This window comes from Podarcis erhardii (assembly GCF_964252035.2).
Source record: "Podarcis erhardii genome assembly, chromosome: Z".
Taxonomy (NCBI): Eukaryota; Metazoa; Chordata; class Lepidosauria; order Squamata; family Lacertidae; genus Podarcis; species Podarcis erhardii.
Window position 1 is genome coordinate 303775 of NC_138504.1, and position 21294 is coordinate 325068.

Below are 21294 nucleotides of genomic sequence, written 5' to 3' on the forward strand. Positions count from 1 at the left end.
TAATAATTTTATTTCTGTTCTGTTGAAAGCTGCCCAGACTACTACTATCACTACTACTACTATTATTATTATTATTATTAGGCATAGGACTGTTATTATTATTACTATTATTATTATTATTTTATTGGAAGTGGCTGGACTGCATGACACTCAAGGGGCCCTAAAAATGTCATGGGGCAGATTGAGCTGTCTCTATTTCCACCATAGAAAAGAAGGGTGGGGGCCAATTCTCTAAAAATTATTAATAATAATTTTATTTCTGTTCTGTTGAAAGCCGCCCAGAGTGGCTGGGGAAACCCAGCCAGATGGGTGGTGTATAAAGAATAAAAGTTGTTATCATTATCATCATCATCATCATCATCCCTGTTGTTGGAAATGTACCGGTAATTGGAATGAAGGTTGATTTCATGAGGAATATTTTAAAACACACAGAGAGAAACAGAGACAGACACAGATGGATCATAATACATATATAAAAATATAAATATGGATATACACCGTATTTTTCGCTCCCTTTAAAAAGCTCCACGTGGCTCTTTAAAGGGAGCACGGCTCTTGTGGGTTTTTCCGGGAGGTGGGGGAAGGGACTGAGGGGCTAAGCCAGAAGCTACAACAGCAAGAGGGAGCGCTGCGCAGCGCTCCCTTTCGCTGTTCTGGCTTCTGGGGTAGCCGCGCAGCCTGCATTCGCTCCATAAGACACACACACATTTCCCCTTACTTTTTAGGAGGGAAAAAGTGTGTCTTATAGAGCAAAAAATATGGTATATCAGTATGATTTTCCTCCCTTTATTTCGAACCAAGGAAAGCAGAATTGTAATATCCTTGTTGCCGGAAATGTAATCATTGCATTTTCTTTGTTGCGTTTGACAGATTGTTGGATCGGTACCGTATTGGCCTCAATATAAGCCACGCTTTTAACTTTTGGGGGAAAAGGGAGGCTTTTATTTAAGGCAATATGATAGTTTCGTCCCATTTCCCCACTGAAACAAAGTGAAGTATTAAAAAACCGACAAGCTCTTCTCGTGAAATTCACCCTTCGTTTTTATTTCAATATTATCCTTCGTTATTTGCCCTTCGTTATTTATTTTCGACATTATCCTTTGTTATCTCAGCTTTCCGCACGCCGTGTTAAGAACAGTCAGTTTTCACATTATATATATATATATATATATATATATACGTGTATGTTTTTATTAGCCTCTTACAAAAAAATGGTGTCATCCCATTGAATGATTTCCCGCTGTTTGGAGCATAAAACTGCAATTATTTTTTTCCAAAAAAAGGACTTTCTTTTGGGGATCTTCAAGGGGCTGGAGTGATTTTTCCTCCGAAAAGCAGGACTAACAGGTTGGAGGACCTCCTCTCTCTCGCTCCGACATCGGTTTCCTGCGCCGACGAAATCCCCGGACTGGGAATAATCCCATTTTTGGGTCCGGCTGGGTCGAGTGAGATCATAGAATCATGGTTGCTTTTGAAAAGGGACCCCGGGGTCATCTAGTCCAACCCCGGCAAATGGGGATGAGCTGATTGGCTGGCGGGTAGTTAGAGCAGGAGGTCGGCAGCCGCCTGGTTAGAGCCTCGCGGTTAGAAGACCAGTCCAGGGTGCAAATAATACCGATTGTTATTATTATTATGAAGAGGAAGAGAGGGAGTCTCTCGGCCCGGGCGGGTGCCAGGTTAGAATTTTGTTCCCCGGCCCATCAGCCTCAGGACGGCGAAGTTGTAGGTGGCCGCAATGATGAACGTGACCTACGAAGGAAGGGGAACAGAAGCAGAATTGCTAAAACCCATTCCTCCTGGTTCCCCTGATATCTCAGCAGTTTTGAAGACCATCAACCATGGTCTGCTGCCCATTCCTCCTGGTTTCCCTGACAGCTCGGCAGGTCTCCTCCCAGGACCATCGGAAGGAGTCAACAGCTGAGTCCTGCTGATTTTCCAGGGTTCTGCTGGAGACCTCCATCCCATCCTTTGCCCCACGTGTGGTTCAAACCCTCCACCCAGAGATGAAGAGTTGTGGGAAGCTGTCCTTACCAGAGCCACCAAGGTGATTGCCGCTCCCACGAAGGCCGCGATGAACAGGTGGAACGTCATCTGGAACTGTAGGATGAGGAGAAGAGGGAGGACGAGGAGGAGGAGAATGGGTCACCCATTGAAGGAACTCAACGTAGAAACAATGGTAGAAAGGAACATGAAAGATCTCTAGTCTTGACCACTGAGAACTCACCTCGGATGTCTTGCAGATGGAGAGAAGGCTCTGGCCACACACTCTTCCCGGGGAGGCATTCCATGGCAGGACACCTATGGTGGGGCACCAAAACAAAGAACAGTTCAGAGCTGAAGGGCCACCTCACCCCACCTCCTTGGCCCCTCTTGAAATGTGAAGATGGAGGCCCACCAAGACCCTGAGAACATCCTCCCAGATCCTGATAACAAGTTGGAGTTCTACAAAGACCCTGAGCCCACCATCAGGGTCCATAGGATTCTCCCTAAAGGCAGGACCTGACCTTTTCCCCCCCTTGAAAATCCCTTGGGTTGACTCATGTGACGTTGGAGGACCACCAAGCCTCCTGAGTTCCTTCTCCAAGGTCCTGATGGCAAGCTGCTGGTCTTCCAAGACTCCAAGATCCTTCCTGACCTTCATCCCTCTGGAAATTCATTGGGTGAGACTTGTGGGAAGATGGGGCTCCCCCAGGACCTTGAGATTCTCTCAGGTCCTGCTACCAAGAACCTCAAGAACCACCTCCATGTCCTATTCCACCAGGACCTTGAGAACCTTCCTGGGAGACCCCTCATGAAATTCTTCCTCCCCAAGGTAGCCCAAGAAACTAGGTTCTTCCTCACCATACATCCGGGCGTCTGTGCAGAGGTTCCCGATGCCGGCGGCCGTCTTGGTGGGGTTGGCGATGGAATTACAGGTGGTCCAGGCTGTGAAGTAGACATAGACGGGGACGGCCGAGCAGGCCAGGACCAGGAGCCAGAGGACGGTCAGGACATAGGTGATGCCCACGAACTGAAAGGAGGGAGAAGGAACGAGAGTCAGTGATTCGCCAGGAGCTTCCGGAGGACGGGGCATGAGACTGGAGACCTTTGGGACCTGAGGAACTCCCAGCCACTTGGACCTTTCCTCCAGATATTCCCACAAGGGGTGGGCAGATGATCCATTAAAATCCTATTTTCAGGGGTGGCTTATATTTGGGTAATTCTCAGGTGAAGATGGAGACCTCCTATTCCATCTCCTAAAATGGAAATAGAGACCTCCTATTCTATCCCCTAAAATGAAAACAGAAACCTCTTCCATCCCACAAATATTTATCTGATTAAAACAGGGATCTCCTATTCCATCACCCAAATATTTTATCTAATGAAATAGGGATCTTCTATTCCATCCTACAAATTCCCACAAATCCATCCATCTATTCCATCCCACAAGTATTAATCTGATTAAAATACAGACCGCCTATTCTGTCCCATAAAATGAAAATAGCGACCTCTTCTTCCACCCCTCTTAAGTCAAATCTGGGACTGGGAAAGCAGGAATACTCGGACGGCCCGGGATTGGGGGGGGGGCCCTCCATAGGCACAGCAGGTGGTTTTCTGATGGCACCATGTGTCACAAGTGCGAGTCCCTTGGTGCCAGGAGCGTCCTTCCGGGATGGAGGCCCAAAGGCAGGAAAGAGTTAAAAGTGCCCTGCTGGATTCCTCTTTTTTGGCCAAGGACCATGGAACTAGTAAGTAAAGCCATTCCCAATTACTGCACCTAGAATCAAGCGGAGGAAGGTTTCCATTTTGGAAGGATAAAATCCTTTCTTTACAGAAAGGATCAGCCTTGCTGCCTCCTCTTAATATGGACAACCAGAGGAAGGAAGGACAAGACTTATGCAATATATCCTGGTCATACTCTCCTTAACGCCCCCCACCGTCAGCAGTCTCATGCCCCGGGTTCGAATGGCAGCAGCGCTGGGTGCGAAAGAGGAGAAGATCACCTTATCAGGATGGCCCAGCCATTTTCCCACACAGTGACACACCAGCTCCCAGGAGCGGCCGGGCCGGTGTCCTCGGGGCCCCCTCCCCTTGTGGCCTACCGTGGCGCCCAGGCCCTTGCCGCAGACGGTGGCCCGGTAGTCGCCGAAGACCTGCCGGACAGCGCCAGTGGTGTAGAAGCCTTCAGCCAGCAGGAGGGCACCAAAGAGGAAGAAGAAGCCGGCCACCCCATAGATGGCGTACTGGAAATCATGGATCCTGTGGGGGAGAAAAGAGAGGGGGGCCGTCGGTACAGTGGGGGCACACCGAGGGTCATCCAGTCTGACCCCCCACCAGAGCTAGGAGGGATATACGGTTGAAAAAGGACTGCAGAATATTATTCTGATAGAAGATGGATTGTGTGGTCGCGGTTTAACTTGATGTGGATATGCAGTGAAAAAACGGATTGCAGAATATGAATGGGAGAATGTATCGGTAAACGAACAGGGGAACGGACGAGGGAACGAAGGCGAAGAAAAGGAACGTCGGGAGGTGCTTACACATCGACTAGGTACTCGTAATCCTGGTAGTTTTTGGAGAAGTAGGTCTCGATCAGGTGCTCGGTGCCGGTCAGGGCTTCGTGGCCACAGCCGCAGAAGAGCGCCACCCCCAGGAAGCACAGGGCCGTGGCCACCAGCGAGGCGAAGGGCGCCCCCACCAGGCAGCGGGCACAGCACTCTAACAGACCTGTAAGGGGGCAGGAAGAAGGAAGGAGAGAAGGATAGAAACCTATTGAGGAAGAGTTGCCTAACCCCTATCCCTATCGCTATCATCCAGTCCAGCTTGGCAGGAATCTCAGCGTCGAATTACCGGTGGCGCCAGTGCCAGATTTATGTCTAAGCTCAACAAGCCGTAGCTTGGCGCCCCCCCCTCTCTTGCAGGTCCTCCAAAAAAATCAAAGGGGGGGGGAAACCTGGATATACATTTCCAAAAGAGAAGATAAAAAACAAATAAAACCGACATACAGCAACCGTGTTTTGTGTTGTGTAGGCTCCTATGATGTAAGTCATAGGCCCCGCCTGCTCCCCTGCTCCCCTGCTCCTCAAACTATCACTGCTTTGCTCATTTCTATATATAGGGTGCCGACATTCTGCATGGACTGGTTGTCTGGCAACATGTGCAAATGGCTTGAGATACCTATGAATTCCATCAATTACCATATAGCATTTATTCAACACAAAAAAACAGTAGCAATTTGTTGTGGACAAAGGACAGCTGGACATATAAAGGGCCCTGTTACCTTCAGGAGCTGAGGGCCGCATCAAACCTCAATCCCCTGAAACGCATTCGCCGGACCTTGGAATCGGTAAGGAAAGTCTTTTCGACTTGCTTCGCAGCAGGGTGGATTTGTTTTGAAATCAAATCAATTTCAGTCACGATTTAAATCACAATTTAAATCTCTAGTCAGTAAGACTTGATTGAAATCCATTTTTTACAGGAAGGGTTCAGCCTTTCTGGCATCCTCTGAATATTGACCACCAGAGGAAGGTTTCCTTTTGGGAATCATAGATTCGTTTTTACACGTCCGTCAAAAATGACTGATTTGGTTCTATTATTAGAAATACATAGACCAATAATGATGAAATTCTGGTGAGGTTTAAGAAATTCTATTGGGACCACTTTTCTGCTGCATTTGATTGGAAGGAGAAAAACCATCATAACAATTTAAACCATTTATTTCACTAAAACAATAACATGATAGCATATGTATCCACATTAACTGATGTGGTTAAACGATATTATTATTATTATTATTATTCAGTCCCACCCCTGAAGGGCGGGAATCTCAACGTGGCCTCGCATCGGAGGGCAACCCAGCCCTGCTAGGCAGGCTCTGGGTTTCTCAGGCTTCAGATGGCTACCTGGAGAACCGGCTCGGGGAACTGGATCCGGGTTCGAGTTCTGCGGAGCCGTGGTTGGTTGGGGTTCAGGCCCGCCGCTAACATTATCTACATTGCGAAAAATACAAGGGTCAGCAGGACGGGCAGGCCTCCCTGCGGCTCCTTCCTCTCCCATAATAATAATAATAATAATAATAATAATAATAATAATAATTTGTTATTTATACCCCACCCATCTGGCTGGGTTTCCTGGAATGCTGAGACCCCGCCGCCCCGAGGGTCGTTGAATTGCCAGGAATTTCAAAATAGGAGCAGAAATCTGGATTTGACCCCGAGGGTCAATTGGTCCAATGTTCTGCTTTATCTCTGCTGGGAACAAGCAGCTCTGAGATGCCAGAAACAGTGTCAGGTTGGGATTCGAACTCTCAGCTCATCCTCAATTGTCCATTGTCCTTGGGACAATGGAGCCTTGATCTCTCCGTCCCACATTGCCCCCCATCCCACCCCAGGGATGGTGAGGAATGGTTCAGTTAGAGTCCTGGGAAGAGGGTCCCGGGTTCAAATCCCCGAGACCTACCTGGCCGGGTGAAAATAGGGACCTCCCCAATTCTATCCCCCCAATCTTTCGCTGGTGAAAAGACAGACCTCCCGTTCTATCCTCTAAAATGAAAATAGAGAACTATTCCATCCCCTAAAATGGAAATAGAGACATCCTATTCCATCCCCTAAAATCAATATTTTTTTAAATGATTTATTGGTTTTAAAACTGTATAAGAGAAATAATCAAGAAATGTAAAAGACAAGATACGATTTTTAAAAAAATCCTACATTTCTGAATGGATACTTGTTTTGTACATTAATTAACGTGACCTTCGATCTTCCCATTATGTTTCCGAATTAGGTTCTTTAAAAATGCACAACTTTATTTCCTCTCCTTTTATTTCACCTTATATCAAACCTTATTTGATAAGGTTCTCCTTTTTACAAACAGCTCAGTCGAAACCTGATATTTTGAACATGTTCTTTTACGCATTCCCATTCTCTGGTAAATTTTTTGTCTGTCACCTTGCTGATAGTCTCGCTAGTTCAACATCCTCTCTTAATTTATTTATATTTATTTATTTAGTTAGTTAGTTAGTTAGTTAGTTAGTTTAATTGATTTTGCTAGCCTGATTTGATTGTGATATCCTCTCCCTTCCCACCTTTTGCGATTAAACTCTTGGCAGTAACTCTCCATAAAAACTCTCTTAAACTTTTTTAAATTTCTGCCAGGAATTATGGGAAACAAAATTCCCTAAAATGAAAATATGGAACAAGAGGTCTCTATTTTCATTTTAGGGGATTCTCACCAGAGAAATATTCGGGGGATAGAATTGGGGGTCTTTATTTTCATCCTGCCAGGAAGGTTTTGAGGATTCAAACCAGAGCCCTCTTCCCGGGACTCTAACTGGACCATTCCTCGCCTCTTCATCTGGGGGGTGGGGGGTGGGATGGATGGAGGGGATGTGGGAGGAAGCAGAGCACAGAGATAAAAAGGCTCCTATTGTCCCGAAGACAATGGACAATGAGGGATGGGCTGTGAGTTTGAAACAATGCTCTCCTTCATGCTGCCTCCCAGAGAGTGGTCCCGGCTGGTACAGAAAACACCAGAACTGAAAGGGATCCTAGTGGTCATCCAGTCTGACCTGGGAATCTCAGGGCAGTTTTGTGAAAAGAAACATGGGTTGTTGGGATTTTCAGGGGCCCATTAATGGACAGCTTTATTTCACAGGAGCATTGTTTTTTACTCTGTATATATGGCACAGATTAGTCATATATGGCACAGATGCCTGGGATAAAACCAGGAAAATTGGAAATAAAAACCAGTTTGATAGTTTTAATATTCCACCCTCTTTTTTCCCTTCAGTTTTTCAGGGGGGAAGTGGCTTTGGGGAGAAAAGGGGGAAAAACAGGTTCCCCCCAATTTTCCGGTTTTTCCCTAGGCCTGGGTGAATCTTAGAGTCTCCTGGGTCCTATTCCCTCTGGCTGGCTACAGCTCCAACTCTCTGGCTGTGTAGCAGTTGGTGTCCTGGGTTCGAACCCCTCGCTTCTCAGCTGAGAGACCTACCTGGCCAGGTCGCTGTGAAAGGGAGGTGAGGAGCTGGAGGGATCTAGCCCACCTACCCAATATTTCTCTTGTGAGAATACAGACCTCCAATTCTACCCCCTAAAATGAAATTTTATTTTCTATACCCCAAATATTCCCCTTATTCTATCCCCCAAATATTTCTCTGGTGAAAACGGGGGGGGGGGGGGTCCTTTTCTTCCATCCCTCCAGCATTTCTCTTGTGAAAATGCGGACCTGCTATTCTATCCCCTAAAATGAAAATAGAGACCCCCAATTCTGTCCCCCAAATATTTCTCCAGTGAAAATACAGATCTCCTATTCCATCTCCTAAAATGAAAATACAGATCTCCTCTTCTATCCCCTAAAATGAAGATACAGACCCCCTTCTTCCAGCTCCCCAATATGTCTCTGGTGAAAATAGGGAGGTCCTCTTTCCCACCCCAGAAACACATCACTTTTCAGAGGTCTCAGGACAAGTGGGACAGTCCGGGGTGAGATCAGAACCCGGGACGGCTTCCCAAATCCCTGAGATCCGCCATGGCCAAATTAATGGGTGATGGAGATACTGATAAATTTCCCCCTGGTCAACTCACCCATCGCCTTGGGGTTCAGGTGGAGTGCAACTGGTCTCTTCTTCAGCTAGGACAACCCGGTCGTCTTCTCCTCCTCCTCACTTCGCTGGATTTCTCTCTGCCCCCTCAGATCCTCCAAAGAAAAAGGGATCTGTTGTGTAGAGCCATGCCCCTTAAAGGAGAAGCCGGCCCTGTCTCCTCCTGCTCCTTCTCCTCCCTGTTAACTCTGAGATGGACAAGATCTGCTTGATGGAAAGTCCTAAGATCTGTGGGAGCTTCCAGCTTTGGTGGAAAGTTCTGAGCTCAGGCTAGAGGACCCGTGGCTCACATTCTCTGTGGACCACCAACTTTTGCTAGCAGGGCAAAGGAGAAGGATCTCAGGGTCTTGGTAGACCCCTCCCCCCATCTTCACCTGAGTCCAACCCAAAGGATTTCAAAAGGAACAAAGGTCAGGTTCTGCCTTTATGGAGAATTAGGTGGACCAATAGAAGAATGGTGGACCTCGGGGTCTTGGTGGACCACCAGGTGGCCACCAGGATATGGGAGAAGGTTCTCAGGGGCTTGGTGGAGCTCCGTCTTCACATGAGTACAACTCAATGGATTTTAAGAGGGACAAAGGCCAGGTCCTGCATTTAGGGAGGATCACATGGATTCTGAGGGTGGACTCAGGGTCTCGGTGGACCACCAACTTGCTAGCAGGGCAAAGAGGAAGGTTCTCAGGGTCTTGGTGGTCCTCCATCTTCACCTGAGTCCAACCCAATGGGTTTCAAGAGGGACTAAGGTCAGGTTCTGCCTTTATGGAGAATCAAGTGGAGCAACAGAAGGGTGGTTGACATCTGGGCCTGGGTCTTGGTGGACTGCCAGCCTCACATCAGTCTCACCAATTGAATTTCAAGAAGGAGGAAGGTGAGGGTCTGCACTGAGGTAGGAGTTACCAGATCTAAGATAGGGGACACCTGGTTTTCTAGAAAAACAGTGAAGAATCTGCCCTGCTCGCCACAATTTCATTGTGATCGGTCGATGTCTTCCTAAGAGCAGAAGTAAATAAGTTACTATTCCAGAAATGAATTTCCCAGATTGGTCAATAGGAAGGTGATGCCAGCATGGCCGAGTCTTTGCGTAATGAAAAAAAGGATTTGTCAATAGGAAGGTGATTGGAAACTGGGATGGCTTCTTTAAATCAGAGACTTCTCCAGGAAATATGGATACCTGAAGGGATCTCGCTTATCTCAGAAGAAAATAGGGCTTCTATCCGGGCCAATTCTTCTATTGGAGAACCGCCTTGACCAAAGGAGTCATGGGCTTTGAAGACACTTGAACTCAGGACGTGAGGGAGAAACTGGCGAAGAGGAAGGAACCTTCACTGGGAAACTCCATTGTGGAAGGAGGTGCGGATCCAGAATTGGCCTCCACAGTCCCTTACGGAATCACCATTAAAGGGAGGAGGAGGAGGAGGAGGAGGAGATTCTATTCTTCTATATCCTATCCTTCCACCCTCCCCAGTTTGGCCCAGTTCCCCCAGCAGGTGCCGCGAGGGATGCCTTTGGCCCTCTATGGCCTCCTTCAGGATTCGGGGGCCGCCTGGCAGGGCCAGCACGGAGAGGAGCTGGCTGGCGGAGCTGCCCAGGGGGAAAAACAAGACCCTCTTTGTCTATTCCCAACAATGGAGAATGGAGAACATCCGAACAATGAGGACCATAGATCCTCCAGCAGAAGGGCAGAGAGGTCTTTGTCCCTCGGCAAAGAAGGAGAGGCATTGTGGGGAGAAGGAAGGGATGCCTGAGGGTAATCCAGACCAACCCCACTTCCAATGTTGCAAGGCGACGGTTCCTTCCCCCTCAGCCTCACTGGAATCCCTTATTTTAGAATGTATTCTTCTTTTTACGTGTTTTATTATGTGTTGTGACGTGGGGTTTGTGATTTCAGCTCTCTTGACATAATATGCTGGAGACACTTCTCTAGTAACACTTCTTTATTAACGCAACAAGACTGAAACTTGAGGAGGGGAGAGCTACATTTATAGGGACAGGGAACTAGCTAGAAAGGATACATTTTGGAGGGAACAATATCAGGCAATCACAGTCCTGCCTTTTGGAGGCAACCAATAAGACAGAGGATCCAAATACAGCAGCTTAAATGAACCAATAGTAGCCCTCTGGAACCAAAACCCTCTGGAACCAAAAGGCAGTTACTTTACCCTAATGCAAATACAGACAATAATAATACAGATATAAAATCCTTTGACTCAATACACAATACCCCTCCCCCCCTAGTGAGCACAGCAGACGTAATCTCTCAGGTACTGTGGGGTCCTACAACTTCTACTTGATCTCCTGACAGGTGTTGCCGGTTCTGGATTGGGTGTCACCTGTGGTAGGAGGGCTGCTATAGGGGTTTCGTCAGGAACAGATGGAGTCCCAGACATCTCAGGGTCCCCTACCTGTACCTCGTCATCCTGAGGACTAGCAGACCCTGGTTCATTTGCTGAAGCCCCTGGTGATTGCACCTCTGGGCCATTTTCACTCTGGTCTTGCAGCTCTGCGTCGTTAGCCAGGGATGAATTATCAGACTCCTCCCTGCTGAGCGTCCGGCGCCTCAGCTGATCTATATGTCTCTTCCAAACTTGCCCATTTTCCAAGGTCACATAATAGGACACAGGTCCACTAGCCCGGGTGACCACACCAGCCACCCACCGCGAACCTCATGAATAGTTCCTCACCCAGACCAGATCTTCAGGGGCGAAATACCTTGTTGTGTCAGTCTCAGCCTGGGGGTTTGCTCTTGAATTACGGTTTGGCATTTTATCCGGGTGGACATAATCCAGCACCGTTACCAATCTTCTACCCAAGAGCAGCTCAGCTGGCGACTTGCCCGTCGCAGTACATGGCGTCGCATGCTGCAAAAATAACATTCGCGCGATGCGAGCTGACCAGTTACCCTCCATTAAGCGCGCAATGGATTCTTTGGCTGTTCTTACCATGCGCTCCGCCTGCCCATTGGAGGATGGGTGAAAGGGCGCGGATGTGACCCCTCTTATGAAGTTATCAGCCAACAATGCCCTGAATTCTTGGGATACAAAAGCTGCCCCATTATCTGATACAATGGTCTCAGGTAACCCGTGGGTTGCAAACAGCTGCCTCAACACCTTGATTACGGCAGCTGATGCCATGCTAGGGACCATCGCCACTTCTAACCATTTGGAATATGCATCAACGATAACCAAAAAGACCTTCCCCTGGAATGGCCCAGCAAAATCTAAGTGCAGCCGGCTCCAGGGAGATCTGGACTGCTCCCACCAGTGAACTGGTGCTCTGGCCACTTCTGGCCGCACCTCTTGGCATGCCTTGCATGTTCGTACCCATTGCTCTATGTTCTGGTCCATTCCAGGCCACCACACATAACATCGGGCTAGCGACTTCATCCTGACCATTCCCGGGTGTCCCATGTGATGCGTCTCAAGAACCCTGTTTCTCAGTGGTGCTGGGATGATCACCCTATCTCCCCACAGGAGACAACCCTTATGCATGGATAACTCGTGCTGCCTTGTTGCATAAGGCCTGAATTTGTCTTCATGCGGACCACCTGGCCACCCCCTCCCCACCCAAGTGAGCACACGGGAGAGAACAGCATCTTTCCTCGTTTTCTCAGCAATATCAGTAGCCGTTACAGGAGCCCCCGGAAGTGTTTCCAGCATCATTATGTGCTCCGCTGGAGCAGGATCCTCATTGCTCCTGCCAGGAAGGGGCAATCGACTCAGCGCATCAGCGTGGCACAGCCGCTTCCCCGGCACATGGGTCAAGGTGTATTGGAACCCGTTCAGGAATATAGACCAACGCAACATTCTGGGGGAGAGAATTTGTGGCGTTTGTTCGGGTTGAACAACCCCAACAGTGGTTTGTGGTCTGTTTCAATGGAGAAATCACGACCGTACACATAATCATGGAACTTTTTTATTCCTGCCACAATTGCAAGCGCCTCTTTGTCAATTTGAGCATAGTTGCGCTCCGTGGGCGACAACGTACGGGAATAGAAAGAGATGGGCTTTTCCGACCCATCCGGTTCCCTATGACTCAGCACCGCCCCCAGGCCGTATTGAGAGGCATCACATGCCAGGACCAGCAGCTTCGATTCATCATAATGAGCAAGGACACTCTTGCTACTCAGCATTCCTCGCAAGGAGTCAAAAGCCTTCTGCTGCTCCTGCCCCCATCGCCACACATTCTTTTTCTGCAACAGTCTATGTAATGGTTCAGCTACCGAAGCTTTCTGGGGTAAGAACGAATGATAAAAGTTAATAAGTCCCAGGAATGACTGCAACTCCGTCTTGTTCTGTGGTCATGGTGCCTCGATGATGGCCTTAACCTTAGCATCTGTGGGGTGGATGCCTGATGCATCAATTTTAAACCCCAAGAATTCCACAGTTGGCACCCCAAAACTGCATTTTTCCTTTTTTAGTTGCAACCCCACCTCCTTGAACTTGAGCAACACTGCACGGACACGCGCAACCAGTTCCTGTGGGTCTTTTCCAGCAATCAAAACGTCATCAAAAAATGGCAAGACCCCTGGCAGACCTCTTAACAGGCGTTCCATGAGCCCTTGAAAAATCCCTGGGGCCACACAAACTCCAAATTGTAATCTGTTAACTCTGAATGCCCCTTTATGTGTGACAATAGTCTGTGCTTCCGCTGATTGTGGGGTTACTGGCAGCTGTTGGTAAGCTTGTGCCAGGTCAAGTTTGGCAAACACCTTGCCCCCAGCCAGTTTAGCCAACAGATGTGATACGACAGGAATGGGGTATGAATTTCCCCTGAGTGCCTTATTGATAGTACATTTGTAATCAGCATAGATCCTGACTTCCCCATTTGCTTGAAGGGGCGTGACGATTGGAGTCTCCCACTTAGCGGAGTCCACGGGTGAGAGAACTCCCTGCTTGACCAATTTCTCCAGCTCTGCTTCAATCTTGGGTTGCAGTGCAAATGGCACTCGCCTTGGTTTGAATCGGATTGGGGCCACCCCAGGGTCCAATTCGAAGTCAACTGGGGGCCCTTTATAACAACCCAGTTTTCCATTAAAGAGACCAGCAAATTCTTTGCATAATGCCTTGCTCATCTCAGGGCTGGTTTGGATTGAATTAAGTCCTGATATACTCAGTCCCAGGGCGGGGAACCAGTCAGTGCCCAGGAGACTGGGGCGACTGCCCTTCGCAATCACCAGTTTCAGTACCGCCTGTTTGTCCTGGAACTGTACTCTCACAGCACACATTCCCATGACATGGATGCGGCCCGCTGAGTATGACTGCAAAGTTGCAGGGAAGGGCTCCAGAGGGGGCAACTTACCCCTGGGGAAGAATGTCCTCGCGGTCTGGTCCGACACGACAGTGAATCCTGATCCGGAGTCCACCTCCATGTCGCACAACTGACCCTCAATCTTCACCTTGACGTGTGCCTTGCCTTGCGCTGGAAACTGCACGACCCTCCCGTTGATCTCCGTTACGTAGTTGCAGTCCTTTAGAACATGGTTTGCTGTGGCTGATCTGCGATGCTCCAGTCTAGGTGCTCCTGTCGCTCCCAACGATGGCGATGTGACCTGTCTTTCCGCACGTCCGGCACATAGCATCCCGGAAACGACAACTCTTCCGCTCATGGTTTCCGCCACAACCAGGGCACCTGCCTCGGTGATCTTTGTGCACTGTGCAGGCCTGACGCACTGACTCGACCCCACGAACTGGGCTGTGGCTCGGAGTAGCCTCTAGCTCGTCCACGGCATGCGCAACTTCTATCTGTGGCTTAGGGGCCCTGCGACTGGCATCAAGCTCCTCTCTTTCATAATTCTCCGTGGCGGTGGCCTCCTTCAAGGCTGAAGCAAGGGTAACCTCTTCTTTAGCCACGATGCGTCCTCTGGCTTTCTTGCTGCTCAGACCACCGACAAACCGATCCAGGAGAGTCTCTTCCAGATCTTGGAAGTCGCAGTGCTGAGCGAGCTTCCGCAGTTCAGCTAGAAATGCAGATACAGACTCCCCAGCACGCTGCTGCCTCTTATGAAAGTCCATCCGCCGGGCCATCTTGGTCTCAGTAGGCGCTAAATGGCTTGTTAGGCAGGCAAGAATATCTTTGAGAGATGTCTCACTTAGCTTCGCTGGGGCAAGCAATGCCTTGGCCAGCTTGAAGGTCTCAGGCCCACAGTAGCTCAGGAATGTGGCCCTTCTTTTGCTGGCATCGGTGATCCCTTGAGCCACTGCGAAGAACTCGAAGCGTTCGACGTAGTCTTCCCACGTGTGGGGCTCTGATGGCTGGAAGGGCTCCAATACCCTTGGACTCTCCATTGTCCTGTGGGCAGGGTCGTCTTCTCAGCTGGCCAGTGAGTCTTGTTCTTAGCTACAATCCGGACTCTGAGGCAGGGCTGCGTTTAACCACTCCTCAGCATTCCGGATCCCATCCTCGTCGCCAGTTGTTGTGACGTGGGGTTTGTGATTTCAGCTCTCTTGACATAATATGCTGGAGACACTTCTCTAGTAACACTTCTTTATTAACGCAACAAGACTGAAACTTGAGGAGGGGAGAGCTACATTTATAGGGACAGGGAACTAGCTAGAAAGGATACATTTTGGAGGGAACAATATCAGGCAATCACAGTCCTGCCTTTTGGAGGCAACCAATAAGACAGAGGATCCAAATACAGCAGCTTAAATGAACCAATAGTAGCTGTACCCTCTGGAACCAAAAGGCAGTTACTTTACCCTAATGCAAATACAGACAATAATAATACAGATATAAAATCCTTTGACTCAATACACAACATTATGTATTTTTTATTTTTTATATATTTCATTTTATTTTTTGTGTATTTTATCATGCATTTATTTGATTACATGTTTGAGAATGTATTATCATTTTTATGTCTTTTATTGACTGACACCAGGACATGAACCCGGGGCAGGAATCTCAGCACATAAGCATGGAGCTGGAAGTTACACCCAGGGTCATCCAGACCAACCCCCCTTCCGACACTGATTTCTTCCCCCTTTTACACACAAAGGTTCAGCCTTGCTGGTATCCCCTTCATCTTGACAAACCTGGAAGACATAAACTGATAATGATGAAATGAGGGTGAGCAAGACAGGTTTGATTTAAACCCCATTGATTTAAATCCCCCTCTTTTTTGCAGAAGGATTCAGCCTTGCAATAATAATCATCATTAGAATTTATATACCCGGAGGTCTCAGGGCAGCTCACAAATCAATGCTTCATTTGTGACCTTCTCATCAGCTGAATTTTAAATGAATTTCATATTTTTGTTGGGGGGGGGGGAATCAAAAGCAAGAATGCCTCCGCATTGTATGCAGTCTGGACCTGTTGGGACCCCCAAGGGTCATCCAGTCTGACCCCCTGCAAGGCATTTTTTAAAAAAATATATATATTTTATAGATAGAATTGGGTGTGGCCATCTTTCAGCAGGAGTTCTATGATTCTCAAGTAGAAATACTAAAAATAAAAAAATAGGTTGTTACATGCCAACCCTTAAAAAATAAAATTAAAAAATGTTAAAATATATATTAAAAAATAAATTAAGAAATTATGAGCATATGAGGTTTAGCATCTTTAAAAAAACTTACTTTAAACATAGTGCATTGTGAATACAGGAATAAAATGGGGTTTGCGTCTGCTACCCTAATGCTTTACTGGGAGTGGGGGGGGGACACTATTTTGTTGCAGAAAATGACAACAGATTTTAAATGTAAACGACCTAAATTTTTCTCCTAGGGGAAAAACACTATTTTGTTTAAAAGAGCGCTTTTGCCCTCGTCAAACATGGCGGCGCCGCCTTCACTCCCCCCTTTTCGCAATCTCTTCTGTCCTCTTTTCCTTTCGTTGCCCCCGCGCTTTAATGGACCTCCGCCTGCCCTCGTCGAAGATGGCCGGGCCGGCTTCGCCCATCCGCTACTACGACTCCTTTTGCCCTCACTTCCTCCCTCGCCTGCCAGAGTCTTTTTACCAGAGATGATAGGAGGTGAGGCCCACCATGAGCATGTGCAGAAGGCCCTGCCCAGGGGAAGCCCCTTCAGCCACTTACCCCAAAGTCCTTCTGCACCCCGCCCTTCTTCCCTCCAAAGGTCCTCCTTTTGGGGGCAGGAGCCTCCATGGCCCAGCGCAGTCGACCTTGGGACCGGCGCTCTGCACGCGCCAGAGGCTTCCCATGGGTCAGTTATGCTTAGGATAGCATTTTATCCTCTTGTCAATTGTGCCGTTTTCAATGGAAGAAGAAGAAGAGGAAGATTTTTTTTCTGGGGGGATGCATACCCCCAAACATTTTGCGAATCTCAGTTTGGCCTCATGGAGTGGCAGTACAGTATTTCAATAGGAGTAGGAAAAGGAGAGTAGCCCTAAATGTTTTTCTTTTTTTTTAAGAGAAAGAAAAAAAGCACAAATAATAATAGTTCAACCCGCTGCACCGCACTATCCACGGACCGTCTGCCACTGATTTTTCTCGGCTTCTAGGATAAATGTCTCGCCTGCCCCTCGGGGTTCTTTCCAACTCTCCCATTCTAACCTCTCCTTCCTTGGAGATTTGCGAGGAGAGCTTCGAGGGTCGTCGTCGTCGTCATCATCATCATTATTTCTTTATTTCTTTATTTCTTTATACCCCGCCTATCTGGGGTATCTCGAACTCTACTTCGGGGACTTCAGGGCGACCTCCCCGGCGCACCCAACCCTGCCGAGAGGCCACCACGACGACCAAGTCCTGGTGGCTCCCCCGCTGGTGGCGCTGGTGGCTCCCCCGGGTCCGCCCCTTGGGCCGCCTCTCCCAGCGAGCAGGGGGCAGCGCCACCGTCTAGAGATCTGGCTGGATGCCACGGAGGGACAGCTGTTGGGCAGCTCGGGCGAAGGCTTGCTGGTGGCATTTCGGCCGGGTTGGGGGGTGTGCCAAGGAGGAGGTAGCTCCCGAATCACGGAGACAGCGGGTTGGCTGGTTGGAGGGGCGTGGGAAGCGGGCACACCTCGGAGATCTCGGCAGAGTTGGCCGCGCCCAGGAGATCATTGGGTTCTTCTGCCTCAGAGGAGACCTCTCCTGCTCAGGAGCAGCTGCTGGACTGCTTGGACAAGCGGAAGAGCTTGGTGGTGGACATCTCGGCAGGGTTGGTGGTGGCCAGGTCTTCAGGAACCCTCCGAGATATACTGTTTGGCTCCTTGCGGCCCGGCGCGCTTAGCTGGGAGCAGCGGGACCAGTTCTCCTGGACCACTGCTATCTCCACTGGTGGTTCCTCACCAGTTCCCCACCTCTCCTGAGTCCTGCCCAGCGCCATGTCGACCTCCTCCGAGGAGGAGTGGAGCCTGGACCCCTTGGCCAGCCCCGAGGACAGCCCGCGGCGGGGCTACCAGCGCGGCCCCAGGGGCAACCTCACCATGACCACCACCAACCAAGCCTTGGTGCAGCTGGTCTGCCAGAAAAACGTCCACCAGCCCGCCGACACGACCCTCCTCTCCATCCTGCTGTTCTTCCGCAGGTGGGTGCTGTTAGGGAGGCGGGGGGGGGAGGCGTTAGGTGCCACCCCAGACCAGGGCCACCTGTCCTCCTGGGTGCTGAAGCTGAGAGACGTGGCTTGGGGCTGGATGACCACCACTGATCCATCTTCTCGGTTCTGCGTCCTCAGCTGTAGCTGGGCGGGCGCTTCCCCAGAACAACAGGAAGCATGCGAGCCGACACGTGTCGTGTAAGCGTGTCTGGGCGTGTCTCCGCACGTCGGGGGCCCAGAAGCAGCTGGAAGATCCCCCGAGGAATGGGAATGTAGATTCAGAGGTTCCGGGGGTCATCTAGTCCAACCCCAAACAAAGCATCATGAAATCATAGAACAGTCGGGTTCGAGGGAGGCGGGGAACCCAGCCAGATAGGCGGGTTGTTGTTATTGTTGTTGTTGTTGTTGTTATTCAGTCATGATTCCAGAAATGAATTCGCCAGGTGATGCCTGCAAGGCTGAGTCTTTGCATAAAACCGGGGAAGAAATCATAGGGTTGCCGCGTCGGAAGCAGATTAGACTGGATGACCCTGGGTGTCCCCCCTAGAAAAGACATCAAAATAAAAATACATAATTAAATACATAAAAATAAAAATGCACAATTGCATGGCAGGGGGTTGGGCTAGATGACTCTGGGTGCCCCTTCCAGCTTCATGCTTCAATGTTGACATTCCTGAGATTCCCGCCCCGGGTTCGTGTCCTGGCGTGCCGGCCAGCAGGGAACTGGGAGTCCTGCCAGGACCAGTATCCGCCCAGCAGCTGGAACTGGGTGCCTGCCAAGCAGGGAGAAATACAAATAGAAATAGAAATTTGGATCAGGAGAGGCTGGGAAGAGAACGGCGTGTTCCTCTTCCCAGGAAAGAAGGAGGAGGTGGCGGGTTCGAGGTCCGTGCTCCAGCGTTATCTGATGTTCTGGTGCATTGGGTGTGTGTGTGAGGTGGATTAGGTTTTTCTATACTGAGATGCCTGCTTTTGGGGGGTTAGTTGGGATAACCCTGGGTGTCCCTTTTGTATGGAGATTCCTGCATTGCAGGAGTTTGGGCTAGATGCCACTGGGTGTCCCTTCTATTGCATAAGAAAATACATAAAAATAAATATATATAATAAAATACATAATAGTAAAATAAAACATCTAAAAATAAAAAAATACGTAAAAATATGTAAAGATAAAAATACATTTAAAAATTATATAATAAAAATGCATAAAAATAAAAACACATGACAATATACATAAAAATAGAAAGGCATTAAAAATACATAAAAAATAAAAATACATAATGCAATACATCATAAGAAAATAATGAAATACATATTTAAATGAAATACATAAAAATAAAAATGTACAATTGCATTGCCGGGGGGTTGGGCTAGATGACCCTGGGTGTGCCTTCTCTTGGGGGATTCCTGCTTTTTTGGGGTTGGGCTGGGAGAGGATGCTAGAAGGGAGGTTTTTGGCATGGTCTGAGCCACAACATATTTTGCTCCCTCCTTATGTAATCTTGACACGCCCACGAGGTTTTGGCATCTCTCGAACCCTCTTCCTGTTTTTCTAGTCCTATGTCTGCTGGCAACCAAGCCTGATCTCTTGCCAGGGAGTGAGAAACAGGCATGTAGCGATCCAAGAATGATGGACAAGGGAAGGGGGCCCTCAGGGTCATCTAGCCCAACCCCATGCAACAAGGGACCCCCTGGAATGCAGGAATCCCCCAAGAGAAGAGATACCTGGGTCATCTAGCCCAATCCACTGCAATGCAGATACGATGTTGACAGTTCGGGCCAAGCGTGCGGAGCTTGTGCTTGGGTGGGCGTGGCCTCCCCCAGGTTAGAACATCGGGTTAGAGCCCCACTTAGTGGCATAGCTGTCAACTTACAGATTTGAAAATAAGGGACCAGCAGCCTTGAAAATAAGGGACCTGCAGCCTCACCTGTTCCAGGCACTCCAGTCTTCCTGTCCTCCTGCAGTCTGGTCAAATTCATGCTGGTAGCTTCGAGAACACTGTCGAACCAACTTTGTAACCAGAGGTTCAACTGAATAGAATCTGAATCACTTGCACCACAAGCCCTATGCAGCCTCAACTTAAGATGGCTCCCTGGCCTGGCTTTGCACTGCAAAGTTTGCAGCAGCACGTGCAACAAAATGGCGTCCAGCATTCAAAAACCTCCTCAGCTTGCATTAACTAGCCACACACAAGGCATGCAAGCTCCACCCCCCAGTCGTTCTTAGACTTCTTATTGGGTGAGCAACACAGTCAAGCAACATATTTGGAGCCTACCTCCTCCCTGGCCGGCAGGGAGGGAGAAAGAGGAGCTGCTTCCTTTGAAATTTAAGGGACATAATTTAAGGGACATCCATCAATAAGGGACAAAAGCGGGACATGGCGCTGGAATAAGGGACTATCCCTTCAAATAAGGGACACTTGACAGCTATGCTTAGTGGCCATTTTTTCCAGCTCTCAAAATTCCCCCTCGATCCAGGTGGGAGACAGGTGCGCCTCGGAAAAGGAGCCGATCTGGGTCTCACTCCACTTTCCCTTCTTCTTTCCCCACTCTTGCTGCAGTGATCCGGATTCGAGAGCCATCGGCGACAAGATCGAGCAGGCCCTGGTGAGTGTCGCCTTGAGGGGGCCAGCGCCTGCCCACCCCGCCCCCATCCCTGCCGCCCGCCCCGCCCCCATTACGGTTGAGATTCCTGTCCTCGACTCAACCCCAATCTCTCCCTGGCAGGACCTGGTGAAGACCCATCTGGTGTACGCCGTGCGAGAGGAGGTGGACCTCCTGAAGGACCAGATCCAGGAGCTTCTGGAGAAGAATGGGCGTCTGCAGCGGGAGAACCACCTGCTCAAGAACTTGGCCAGCCCAGAGCAACTCCAGAACCTCGAGTCCCGTCAGCCCCTGCAGGTCCGGCCACCCTGTCCTGAGGACCCAAGAGCCCGGAAGGTGAAGGTCCACCAAGACCTTGAGATCCTTCTCCCAGGTCCTTCTAGAAAACCAAACTCCCATCTTAGATCTGGTTCCTCCTCCCTCAATGCCGAACCTGGCATTCCTCCCACTTGAAATAAACTTGGGGAGATTCAGGTGAAGTTGGTGGTCCAAGAAGACCTCAAGAACCTCCTCCCAGGTCCTGCTAACAAGCTTGGTGGCCCATCATGACCTTAAGATCCCCACCCCCAACCGATGAACTCCAACTTGGGGACTCCTTCCCTCTCTCTCAGTCTCAGTTACAGATAGGTAGCCGTGTTGGTC

At 49.2% G+C, this 21294-nt stretch overlaps 2 protein-coding genes across 6 annotated transcripts; one reads left to right on the forward strand and one right to left on the reverse strand.

The window, feature by feature from the left end:
- Positions 1-1017: 1017 nt before the first annotated feature.
- Positions 1018-16726, reverse strand: LOC309333388 (myelin proteolipid protein-like). 4 transcript variants are annotated; one of them, XM_081846839.1, is made up of 9 exons: positions 16611-16726; positions 8562-8673; positions 5883-5969; positions 4521-4707; positions 3984-4239; positions 2842-3010; positions 2225-2298; positions 2032-2097; positions 1018-1749 (listed from the first exon to the last, which is right to left on the reverse strand). In XM_081846839.1, the coding sequence occupies exons 2-9, from the start codon at positions 8563-8565 to the stop codon at positions 1678-1680; spliced, it is 915 nt and encodes a 304-aa protein (XP_081702965.1). In that variant the 5' UTR covers positions 8566-8673; positions 16611-16726; the 3' UTR covers positions 1018-1677. The 4 variants fall into 4 exon arrangements, with proteins under 4 accessions (XP_081702965.1, XP_081702967.1, XP_081702964.1 ...); XM_081846841.1 differs by lacking the exon at positions 16611-16726 and having other exon boundaries at positions 4083-4239; positions 8562-10057; XM_081846838.1 differs by lacking the exon at positions 16611-16726 and having other exon boundaries at positions 8562-10041.
- A 652-nt stretch (positions 16727-17378) lies between these two features.
- LOC309333395 (protein bunched, class 2/F/G isoform-like) lies at positions 17379-21254 on the forward strand. 2 transcript variants are annotated; one of them, XM_081846853.1, is made up of 3 exons: positions 17379-18042; positions 20610-20655; positions 20776-21254. In XM_081846853.1, the coding sequence occupies exons 1-3, from the start codon at positions 17840-17842 to the stop codon at positions 21103-21105; spliced, it is 579 nt and encodes a 192-aa protein (XP_081702979.1). In that variant the 5' UTR covers positions 17379-17839; the 3' UTR covers positions 21106-21254. The 2 variants fall into 2 exon arrangements, with proteins under 2 accessions (XP_081702979.1, XP_081702978.1); XM_081846852.1 differs by lacking the exon at positions 17379-18042 and adding an exon at positions 18565-18975.
- Positions 21255-21294: the final 40 nt, after the last annotated feature.